This window comes from Dama dama, chromosome 5 (assembly GCF_033118175.1).
Source record: "Dama dama isolate Ldn47 chromosome 5, ASM3311817v1, whole genome shotgun sequence".
In the NCBI taxonomy this organism is placed as follows: domain Eukaryota; kingdom Metazoa; phylum Chordata; class Mammalia; order Artiodactyla; family Cervidae; genus Dama; species Dama dama.
Genome location: NC_083685.1, coordinates 96,192,687 through 96,204,796, shown reverse-complemented (window position 1 = coordinate 96,204,796; position 12,110 = coordinate 96,192,687). Strand labels below are relative to the sequence as shown.

General features: G+C 40.3%; 1 protein-coding gene across 3 annotated transcripts in view; it reads left to right on the top strand.

Moving 5' to 3' along the window:
* Window positions 1-12,021, top strand: part of RABEP1 (rabaptin, RAB GTPase binding effector protein 1) — a 91,066-nt gene extending 79,045 nt beyond the window's left edge. For all 3 annotated transcript variants that reach the window (XM_061143208.1, XM_061143206.1, XM_061143207.1), the window contains 6 exons: window positions 742-882; window positions 4,020-4,209; window positions 4,835-4,890; window positions 7,160-7,258; window positions 8,362-8,478; window positions 9,376-12,021. In XM_061143208.1, coding sequence (XP_060999191.1) covers window positions 742-882; window positions 4,020-4,209; window positions 4,835-4,890; window positions 7,160-7,258; window positions 8,362-8,478; window positions 9,376-9,477 — 705 coding nt within the window. In that variant the 3' untranslated portion in view covers window positions 9,478-12,021. The remainder of the gene's footprint in view (window positions 1-741; window positions 883-4,019; window positions 4,210-4,834; window positions 4,891-7,159; window positions 7,259-8,361; window positions 8,479-9,375) is intronic.
* Window positions 12,022-12,110: the final 89 nt, after the last annotated feature.

The following is a 12,110-nucleotide window of genomic DNA, read 5'->3' as shown; positions in this document are numbered from 1 at the left end:
AACAAATGTTGAAGGTGGAGTAATCTTGTTAAGTATATGTTTAAGTTCAATGCTTAGTATTAAAAATTATCAGAAATATTTTTACAGAATTGTATCTGCAGTTGTATCTGCAATTGTATGTTATACTCAAATTAGCTGACTAACTTTTATATTGATATAAATTCACAGGAAATACCTAAAATTGTTTTATACATCAGCTAGCAGAAAAAGTAAGAACATGCTCCATTTTAAGAATGAACTCCTCAAAGGCCCTGTATTTCCTAATATTTGGGGTCCTTGGGCCACTCACAGTGGTCCTGAGCTTGAACACATATGTGTGTGATGAAAGACGAAGTCACTGCTTTCTGTTGCCCCCTACTTCGTGTGGGATGCGTGCTGTGAGGAAATAGGCGTTCTCTTGGAATAGGCTCTGTGTTTGATACAAGTCTCAATTATGTAAACCTCTTCCACTGAGCTAGAGATGCTGGTCCTAGGGGTGTGGGGGAAGAAATTCGTTACCTTCAAGCTTTTGGTGGCAACAGCGGAGAATGAGCTCAGGTACCCATTTCCTGTCCCCTTGAATATACGTAATGGCTGTAGGTCAGTCAATCTCTGATCTGCTTTCTGTGAGTCTTACAGAGCTTTGTCATGTACCCTCCATCCTCAGCCCTTATTTCGTTTGACCTTTGTTTTTCACTGGTGCAGTTATCAGCAGACAGGATTTACCTTTCTGGCTGTGATTAGTGTCTGTTTCTATTTTAGGCAGTGCTGATGCAGTCACGGGAACAGGTTTCAGAAGAACTGGTGAGGCTACAGAAAGATAATGACAGTCTTCAGGGAAAGCATAGCTTGCATGTGTCATTACAACAAGCAGAAGACTTCATTCTCCCAGACACTATGGAGGTAACTTGTTTTCTATATGATAAAAAATGTAAACAAGTACATTTTCTGAAATATCTATAAATTCTTCTTTTTAAAAAAGTTTACAAATAACAAATGCTAGAGAGGGTGTGGAGAAAAGGAAACCCTTCTGCACTGTTGGTGGGAATGTAAGTTGGTACAGGCACATAGAGAACAGTATGCAGGTTCCTCAGTAAACTAAAAATTGAGTTTTCATATGATCTAGCAATTCCACTCCTGGGCATATATTTGGACGAAACTGTGATTTACAAAGATACATGCACTCCTATGTTCACAACAATGCTATTCACAATAGCCAAGACGTGGGAACTACCCAAATGTCCATCTACAGATGAATGGATAAAGATGATGTGGTACATAATATACAATGGAAAATATTCATCCATAAAAAAAGAACAAAATAGTGCCATTTGCAGCCACTTGGATGCAACTGGAAATGTGGCCAAAAATTTAAAAAAAAAAAACCAGACTTTACTGAAATATAATTCACTTACCAAATAACTTACCCATTTAAAGTGTACAATTCAATGTTTTAAAATATATTCTCAGATGTGTAGCCATCACCACAGTCATTTTTAGTACATTTTCATAATCTCAAAGAGAATCCCCTTACCTTTTATTCAACCCTTCCTCCCCAAGCCTTAAGCCACAACTAATCTACTTCCTGTCTATAGATTGTCCTTTCTTTCATATGAATGGAATCCTACAACTTGTGGTCTTTTGTGTCTGGTTTCTTTCATATATCTTTTTGTTTTCAAGGTTCATTCATGTCATATAGCATGTTATCAGTATTTCATTCATTTTTATGACCGAATAATACTCTACTATATGGCTATTTTGTTTATCCATTTGTCTACTAATGGATATTTGGGTTGTTTCCACTTTGGACTATGAATATATTGCCATAAACATTCATGTATAGGTTTAGGTGTGGACATATGTTTTCATTTCTCTTGGGTTTAAACCTAGGAGTGGATTTGCTGGGTCATTTCTCCACATTCTCACTGACAATCATTGTTATCTCACTTTGTGATTATCGCCATCCTAGGGTGTGAAATGGTGTCTTATTGTAGTTTTGATTTCCATTTCCCTAAGGTTAATTTGCATTTCCCTAATGGCTATTGAGCATCTTTTCATATGTTTATTGGACATTTTTATATCTTCCTTGGAGAAATGCCTGTTTTAAGATCCTTTGTTTACTCTTAAATTGGGTTGTTTGCTTTTTATTTTTTTGAGTTATAAGAGTTCTTTATAAATTCTAGATTTAAGTACTTTCTCAGGTAAATAAATGATTTACAGGTGTTTTCTCCCATTTTATGGATTGTCTTTTTCATTTTCTTGATGGTGTCCTTTGAAACATAAAAGTTTTTAATTTTGATAAAGTCCAATTTATCTCTCCTTCTGTTGGCTTATGCTTTTAATGCTGTATCTAAGAATCCTTTGCCAAATTGAAGGTCTCTATTCTTGCAGGATAATTGAGAAGGCACCAGAAATGAAATATTTGAAGGGGGTCTCCATGCTGGCTCCTTGTGATGTTAGGTTTTCTATATAGCACTTAGGATACAGCACACTCCTGTCTTCTGATAACTTTTATAACACTTGGTCACTTCCATTCTTTTGTGGTTGGGTGAATCAGGGTTGCGAAGCCTGAAGTTTCTTGAGACATTTATAACTATCTCAACTTTTTCCAGCCTTTATATTCATGTTTAAAAATCTTTCACTATATGAAAAATATCATCTTGGGCTAAACCCAAGTAAACATAAATTGAATAGGCAAAGATGAGATTTCATAAAGCAACTCTCAGAAAAATACTTCTTGTAAAATCTTTTGGTCTTTTTTTTTAAAAAAGAAATTTATAATTGTTAAATTTTTAAAAGTCAGATATTACAGAGATTTATAGCTTTGTAAGTAACAATGTTTCCTAATCCTGCCCTACAGATTAATCCCCTACTGTTTGGACCTCATTCTGTTTTCCTGTATAGATGTTAACATGACTTTTTTTTTTGTTCTTATTTACTTATTTACACAGGCTCCATTGCCTGCCCTTCCTTTTAGCTCCTTGCTGTCTCCCTCTCCTTTCCCTGCCCTTCCCCAACCTGTGGTCTCAGCTCAGGTTACAGACACTCTGAAGAGCTCTCTATCCTTTCTGAACTGGTCACTGATATCATCAGGGAGAAAGTTTTGGGGACCTGTCTACTTTTGCTATCAGTATACCACTTTCCTTGTCAAACTTTTCTCTTGGCAGGAAAGATTCCTCTCATCCATGTTCTATAGAGACTTTTAATACCTAGATTTTTAAGAAGTTCCCAGAATCCTTGAAGGTTATAACCAGTCAAGCTTGTAAAGCTTGATTTTTTTTAATAAATCTTAATGAAATTTTTCTTGATACAGATTTTCAATTACTTTTTTTTCCCTGCTGTTCTTTAATTTATATACATTTGGTAGTTATCTAAGAATCCCACTTTTTACTGTAAGGTTGCTTTAGGATATAATTGGGAGGGTTTTTAGAAGACGACAACTACAATTTAGGGAAAAAGTAAAATAAGACTTAAACTGAATTTATTACAGAAAAACAGCTGATCACCTTGGAAAGCCTCTCATTGCATATTTGCCTCAGACCTGACAGTACTTTGCCTTTGTGGTAGATGTTCAACAAGTGTTTATTTGAATGAATAAATAGATAAATAAATAAGGATATTTTGTCATCTTGGAGTTCACACTTGCTTTTGAGTTTCAGTCTTTTTGGTCCTCATTCACTAACTCCTCTCAAATTTAAGCAGGTAATAGTGGAAGTGTCTAAGCTATTCATAGTGAACCCCACATTGTAAGTCATCCAACATTTAAATTTTTACATTTATGAAACAGTTTTGAGGGAAAAATACATAGTTCACAATATACAGTTTTTGGTTGGCAATGTTATCTTATTTCTGTAACATACTGAATATTAACATGGCATGACACCTGCCTCTTGAAGCCAAGAATGGGTTGGGTTCAAAGTCCTGAGTTTTGAACTATCTAAAATAATATCTGAAGTTCTGGTTGCAGAAAATCTTTAGCTTTTTTTGTTTATTTTCTTTCACCCTTAAAAACCCAGTAACTATTTGTTTCTTGGATCCAGGCACTCCGGGAGCTGGTGTTAAAATACCGTGAGAATATCATTAATGTGCGGACAGCAGCAGATCACATGGAAGAAAAGCTGAAGGCTGAAATACTTTTCCTGAAAGAGCAGATTCAAGCAGAACAGTGTTTAAAAGAAAACCTTGAAGAAACTCTGCAGCTAGAAATAGAAAACTGCAAAGAAGAAATAGGTGAAGATAAAAGTGATGTAGTTTAGAATTGGAGGCACTAAATAAAACTTCTCTCTGGTTATGAGAAGTAGTAATAGTCTTGGAATGTAGAAAACAAAAAGTATAGGAAGGAACTAAGTAAGGACTCAGTCCCTTTTCCCACATGTTCTGATGATATAGCCCCTGATAAGGAGTTTAAAAAAAAACCCAAACATCTTTTTAGGAGCTCTGGTGGTCTCTGGCAGTTACTAAATAGACAGGGAACTCTGGACTTGAACCCAGACACTGGAGCCTGTGAGAAGATGGGTGGCAGTTCCTCCAGAACTTAGAATTGTTAACAGACTTCTGCCGGGGTTACCCTGGCCCCGCCCCACCACATAGTGAGGTGTCAGGATTTGAGGCAGATAGTTTATGCCATGGTGTTCATCTGTGTGCGCTCTGACCTTGACATGAGCTTGAATGTTATGCTGATTGGTTGGGGATAATTGTGAGAAGGGATGTTGGTCCCCCACCACCACCCTACCCACTGTGTTCAGTACATTTGACTCCTTTCATTCTGAGATTGAGCTAAGGTACAAAAGGGCATTTTAAGATTTAAATGCAAAATAATCAATAAATGCTGACATGTCTCCTTTTTTCCTCCTAGCTTCCATCTCTAGCCTAAAAGCTGAATTAGAAAGAATAAAAGTAGAAAAAGGACAGGTGAGTTTCATGAGTTTGAAATTGATTCTGTCAGTAGCTAGTAGGTATTTATTGAATCCTACTGTGCTAGACTCAAGGAATAAAGTATAGTTAGAACATAGTCCCTGCCTTCAAGGAACTCCCGGGAAAAGTATAGTGGAATATGACGGAATATAGTGGCTGATGATGGTAGAGACCATTTAGTGAGAGCCTGCTCTGTGTTGGCAGGAGGAGATACAGGGAAGACTGAGATGTGACTTAGTCTGGAGCTTCCACTGTGGTGGGAAGACAGGCAAGGCATGGTCTTTTCTTTAAAGGTTTTTATTTGGCTGGTTTAAGTGACTGCACTGGGTCTTAGTTGTGGCATGTGAGATCTAATTCCCTGAACAGGGATTGATCCTTGGCCCCCTGTATTGGGAGCATGGAGTCTTAGCTACTGGACCACCCAAGGCATGGCCTTAACATGACACGTACTTAAAGCTACCATGGAAATACATATGAAGTCTGTTACAAACAGGAGGTGATGTTTTCCACTTGCTTAGTCTCCGTCTCGTAAGACATCATGAACACCTTCTGGTAAATGACCCATTCAGCTCACTGGCCTCATAATTTCTTGAATCAGTGAACTTTACTCCATCTAGCCCTTCCTTGCCACACTCCTGCTTGCACCTTGCCCCACTTCTGACGTCACACTCCAGGCTCATATCTCTTGACCTCAGTCTACCATCTTTCTAGCCCTTTATCCTATAGGTTTATCTGTCTGAGAACGTCATTCAAACCTTCAGTTCCTTTTTTCCTTTTCTGGTTTTAGCAGCTTCCTCATGACTTTGCTTTCTTTGCTTCTAAGCGGCATCTGACAGGGCTTGTCTCTTTATCTAGTCTCCCCCCAGTGCCTGCAAGCCCTCTCATCCCTTGTCCTTCTGCTGACCTTATTGATATGCCCAACCCCAGACTAATCCTGGTGTCCACCTTCTCTGCCTCTTGGACCACTGGAAGGAGTAACATGCCTGCTCCTGCTGCCACATGCTGCTCAGTAGCTTTTCATCTGTTCTTAGTTGTTCCCTTCCATTCCCTGCAGTGGTTGTCCAGTCCCCACTCACCTCACCTCTTGATGGCCTTGTACCCCTATCATAAGCAGGACCATCTTCAGCTCTTGCCTCTGCAGTAACATGTTTGCTTTTTTCCTCCCAGCCTTCTCTTGCATCTTAAGAAAGGATGATGACCTGATTCTGACCAGTCTTCTGTCACTGCACATGTGCTTTGACTTAACCACTCACGTCTTTTCCTGGCATCTTTGCTGTCTTCCTCTTTCACTGTGGGCCTTGAACTTCTATGTGTTGATTGGTTTTTTCCATTTTGCATAACCACGCTCAGAGGTCTCCTAGTAAAGGGGAGAAGTTTCTCTTTGAATTGCACTTCTTTCTCCAGCTACTGATCTTTCTTTTTCCTTTTATGCCCAGAGTTCTTGAAAGAGTCATCTCCACTACCTGACCTCCCAGTCATTCCCCCGCCCACTGCCGTCTGGCTGCGGCCCCCCTGTGCTATCAAGGTTGTGCTGGCAGGAGTCGCCAGGGTCCCAGTGTGTCTGGCTCTCCCACTCCCACTGTTTGGGTTGACTTCAGTGCTCACCTGACTCATTGTAACAGTGTAACTTCTTTCCCTGACTCCAAAATGTATCCCTTTCCAATTCATTTTTGTATTGAAACCAAGGTGATCTTTAAAGATTATAAACTTGACTGTGAGCCAGTCTGGTTTAAGACCCTTCAGTAGTTCCCGTAGCCTGGCGGGGCTCCCCTGCCTCTCAGGCCTCAGCCTCCAGGGCCAGCACCCTGTGCTGTGAGGTAGCAAGAACTCAGCTCAGTTCCTTAACTCATTATTTATATATGTCCACTCCCTCCTTTTGGAGTCTCTCTCTCCACCTTCTCCCCTTTACAACCCCTTTAAGGGTCAGATGTCATCTCTTCAAGGAAGCCCTTGCCAACTTTTCTGGCAGAATTAAGTGCTTCTTCATCCATGTTCATATGCCACAGTTAACTGACATGTCTGTCTCTCCTGCAGCACGTAGGAGGTACCTAATAAATGTTTAATAAAAGAAACAGTAGGTCTTGAAGAATAAATTGAAAATCCACAGATACCAGAGGGCAAGGAGAGGATTCCAAGCACAGCCAATGTCCAGGGCCCTGGAGGATGAGCGTTTGGGTGCAGCTCTTCAGGCTGCAGGCTCCTGGCAGGTGTGCCGTCACCTGCAGGGAGTTTCTGTGTTTCAGCTTTCTCCTTCTTAATTTTACAGTTGGAGTCCACATTAAGAGAGAAGTCTCAACAGCTTGAGAGTCTTCAGGAGATGAAAATGACGTTGGAAGAACAGCTGAAGAAAGAAACTGCTGCTAAGGTAGAACATTTTTGTTGATAGTTTCATTTAAACAAAACAAAACAGGGACTTTCCTGGTGGTTCAGTGGCTAAGACTGCACTCCCAGTGCAAGGGGTCCAGGTTCAATTTCTGGTCAGGGGACTAAATCTGACCTGCCACAGCTTTGTTTGCATGCCACAACTAAGACCTGGCCCAGCCTAATAAATAAATAATATTAAAAAAAACCACAACAATGTAAAGGATGTAGGATCACATCTTCCCTGTTTAAAAAAAAGCCCTGCTCCTTTGATAGAGCCCCCTTCTGAAAGCTGGCAACTCTCTGCTTCAGGGAGAAAATGGATTTCTCTCTTCAGAGCTGGGTTAGGTCTCTGCACACTGCCAGTTTTGCGGGTCTGTCACAGGCCCTGCTGGCTGAAGGCCATGAACCAGACTTGGCACCATCGAAGCCAGAGACACTGCTCTGGAAGTGCCATTCCATTCGATTGATTTTATCCAATAGTGCATTGAATTGTATTTGCTGCCCACAATTCTGATTAGTCCTGTTAGAATAAAAGTGCATGGGGCTAATTGTGGGGGAAGTTTGCTTTCAGGGGGGCTGTGGTCTGATCTTTAAGTGTAAAAATGTTGTGTTTGTGTTTTTTGATAGTCCTTTGTTTTTAGAAAGGATCTGGTGGAGTTTCTGTGAGGAAGACTGGAGATAGCCGGGCTGCCTATAAGGCTGACTCAGAGAGGATTTTCCTGGCAGATGCTTAACTGTCGTGATTGCCAGAGAAAAGCCCTAAAGTTTCTCTCCCTGTTGCTATGATAGCTGTTGATTTTAACAGCAGCTGCTTTTTGATGATTAATCATTATCAGTGGGCTGCTGGGGGTGAGAGGTGGGGCCTGCACTTTCATTCAATTTGGCTCTAATACTCGATTCATTTTAGAATCTAGAGCAGGTAGCTTAAGCAGCTTGCACCCTTGCCTTGTGAAGACAGAAATAAAGGGAGACGAACAGGATACGGAAATGTGACAGGCACCATCTTTCCTCTCTCACAGTAGGAAACAAGTGCTGCCCAGGTTTCCTCAGTGACTGACCTGTGGCTTTCAGCATTAATCCTCATTCAAAACTTGTATTTTTTAGGTTACTGTCGAACAACTAATGTTTGAAGAGAAGAACAAAGCTCAGAGGTTGCAGACTGAACTAGATGTCAGTGAACAAGTGCAGAGAGATTTCGTAAAGCTTTCTCAGACCCTTCAGGTGAGGCATTTGGGAAACCTAGATGGAACACCAAGGAGGCACTTTCAGGGTTCTTGGCTTCTAGGAGAATTTCCTAATCCCTGACTCAACCTCTGACAAAACCTAGAAGACTAGAGACTATGGCTGCCCCTGCCCCATATTCCTGCCTGGTCATTTCAGCTGGAAACCTGTCCCTCCAGTGTTCCTCACACTTGTCCCCTTTTCTTCCTCCTTGCTGCCCTTAAGGGTGGTGTGTAAAGCCCTTACGTGGGATGTAAGACTTTTCCCAACCAGGCCTATCTCTCTACACCTTACATTTTATACTGTTATAATTTTTAAAAACTATATGTGGTTCCTTGCACCCAACATGGTGTTCCCTCTGGAAGCATCCTTGTCTCATTGCCCCCTTGTTCCTTCTTCCAAGGCCCTGCTTATTAGCTTTTTCCTCCCCGTGGAACCCTCTTTGAGTCCTCTTTGAGGCATAGTGTTTAGTATATTGTGCTGAAATTCTGTAAAGCTTGTTTGTTCCCTCAACTGAACTATGGCTTCTCAGGGATCAGGTCTCACTCATCTCCACAGTCCCAGCACCTTACACTGGGTCTGTTACACAGCAGCTTTGGGGAAGTATTTTTTAGTTTGTTTTTAATCTTTTTAAAACTTACTAATTGAAGGATAGTTGCTTTACAGTATTGTGTTGGTTTCCTCCAACATCAACATGAATCAGCCATGGGTATATATATGTCCCCTCCCTCTTGAACCTCCCTCCCAGGAATTTTTTGAATTTAATTGTTCTTGCTGCTTTCTTCGAAGTGACTTGTCTCTGGTTTTAGCTGAAATAGAGATTAACTCACCAATCACAGTAAACCAGAAAGTCAAGCAAGAGCCACTTGCACTTACATCACTGCGTTATTTCTCTAGGTGCAATTAGAGCGGATCCGACAGGCGGACTCCTTGGAGAGAATCCGGGCAATTCTGAATGACACCAAACTGACAGACATTAACCAGCTCCCCGAGACATGACACCCTCATGGCAGGACTCTAGCCTGCACTTTGGGTTTTTAACTCATCTTTAGAGCAACATTAATTATTATTTAACTCTTAACTGAAGAAGAAGTCACACACAAAAAGGAAGACTGGAGAAATGTTTAATTCTAGTGGGAGGAGACTGTGCAGCACAGGAACAGCAAACAGCCAGGGTAATTTGCAGCAAAAAGACCTTTCAAACGGAACACTAACCAGACTCCAGACTGGATTCCAGTGAGTGTGGGATCAGACTTGGTGACGGAGAAAGTGCTGTTTCCTTGCCTGCTTCGTCCGACATTTCCCTGCCCTAAAGCACCCTTCTAATAGTGTTTGAAATGACATTTCCTGTTCATAGATATTGGAAGAGAGAATTTTTTTTTCCTGTTGTCTAGAGTTAATCAGTAACAGTATTCAGCTAGCAGACAGGTGTAGTATGCGGTATGAATATTTTATATTAAAATATGAAGTCTGAGAGCAGGCCATTGGCTAGTGACTGTATTTCCTAGCTCAGTGTATTTTTTTTAAACCATTGTATCTTGCGTTGGAGGACCTTAAATGCTACTGAAACTTGCCTGAGAACCATAAGACGGTGGCAAACAAAACCAATTCAGTTGGAACTGAATTAATTATGAGAATTTGAAAACTTGGCTGGGGCTATATGTATTGGAAATTGAGGTTAAAGGAAAAGCACAAGAAACTGTTTGGAAGCACTTTTTCTGCTACCTGGTAAATTTCGTGGACCCACAGGTACCAGGGTCAAGCTGAACCCGCACCGTCTACTCTTAAAAACTGTTTTAGTTACTGGATCAGTGGAAGAAATATTAATAAAACAAGCTATGTCTGACAACACCTAGTATAAATGTATAAGTCTGCTGCTTATTTTATTTTCAACTTGAATAGTGGATTTGAGTACTATTTGTTTCAAAAGTGTCAGACGCAAAAATGGTGATAACTAGGTTTGGCAGATACCTGTTTTGTATTTTTCTTTTGTATTTTAGACCTGGAGTGTGATGATGCTTATGGTGAAGTTGGGGGAAACCCACCTAGTTCATCAGTTTGGAAATCTGCTTTGTCATTTCTATGAGGTTAAATTCCGTTCCTGTGTGGAGAAGGCATCAGTGGACAGGTTGTCTTTGCCGTAGCCTTATGAAGTGTTGCAGAAAGCACAAGAATGGATGTGTGTTCACTGTTTACCTGCAAGTACTGTTAGCCGGTGGAAGGCTATGCTGTTTTATCAATAATTCATCATATAGGTGGTTCAAAAGTAAAACTCTTGTTTTCAAGTACTTTTTGTGATTGGTGGTGTGTAATGATGAGTTCTTGAAGGAACTATGTGGGAATTAAGTGGATTAGGTAGATTTTCTGGCTCAAGTAAGCCTACAACTTGAATTGTCTTTGTTATAAATGAAGTCAAACTAGTCCTAAAGATCTTTATTTCTGTCTTCCATAAGACAAGATATGGCCTACATACCTCATTCCTTGGGCTACTGCTGTAGTCTTACATTCATGATTATGAATTTGAAAGTAAATACTAATTATGGAAATAGTGCTATAGGCTTGCATGAATGAAACATCTTAATTGGTTTAAAGTCCTTTTGTATAAAGGGGTACTTGGTTTCCTTTAAAGGAAACATGTATCCTCACTGAATTACAGGGAATTTTTATTATTTCCAAAAATGCAATCACTTTAAATTATGTAAGATCAGTTCCTTGGATAAACTCCAAGCTCATTTGTTTTAGATTATTAAAACTGGCACTGTAGTAAATCAAGGCGGATAATTCATAATCCTCCTGAATGAACTATAGCTCCCAGGGAACTGCTAGGCTGAAATTGGGCACCTTTCTCATGTTTTTCTCCAAAAGATGGTTCTGGGCCAATAAAATCATGATTAGGAAAGTGTTAGCAGTCTTTACAGTGGCAGATGCAAATTGTTGGAACCCACTTTTTTGAGAAAAAATCTCTTTCTGGTATGAAACACCTCTTTAAACTGGGTTTTCTGTATAAATGGGAAACTGATTTGGAAGGCAGTGTTTAGCCCTCCAAGACAAATGAAAAGGTTGGGTTTCATAAGTGTTCCTGTGTTTGTATTTAGTCCATGTACACATGTTCCCATGCATGTCTAACCTGATTTTACCCCTTACCTGTAACCTACCTTACCATGTGGCTTTTCATCGGCAGTCACTTAGCCATTTCTAGGCAGGTATAGTGTTACCTTTCAGAACTCATATTTGGCAGGTATAAAAATATTACCTAAAGCTAAAGGACAAAATCATATACTGTATACCAGGCTCTCTGTCTCTCCATTTGAGATCCTACACGTGCACCTCACACCCATCAGTGACATGAACCGGGACACAGCACAGCCCAGCTCAGCTCTGAAAGGTAATACTGCCTGTCACGGAAGTGAGCCAGCGGTAGCCTTGCAACTGTGGAGCCTGAGTTCCGCTCTGAGCAGATTTCAGGTATAACCATTTGTTAACTGCACTGGAGGTGTATCCTTAAGAAGAAAGTGTTCAAATTAAAAAAGCTGCTGCCTAGTATACTGTGTGGCCTTTTTCTTTGAATCTGAGGGTTCTGTCTCTCTTCAGAGTCACATTTCTGGTGTTGCTATACTTTAAGATAAAGCTTT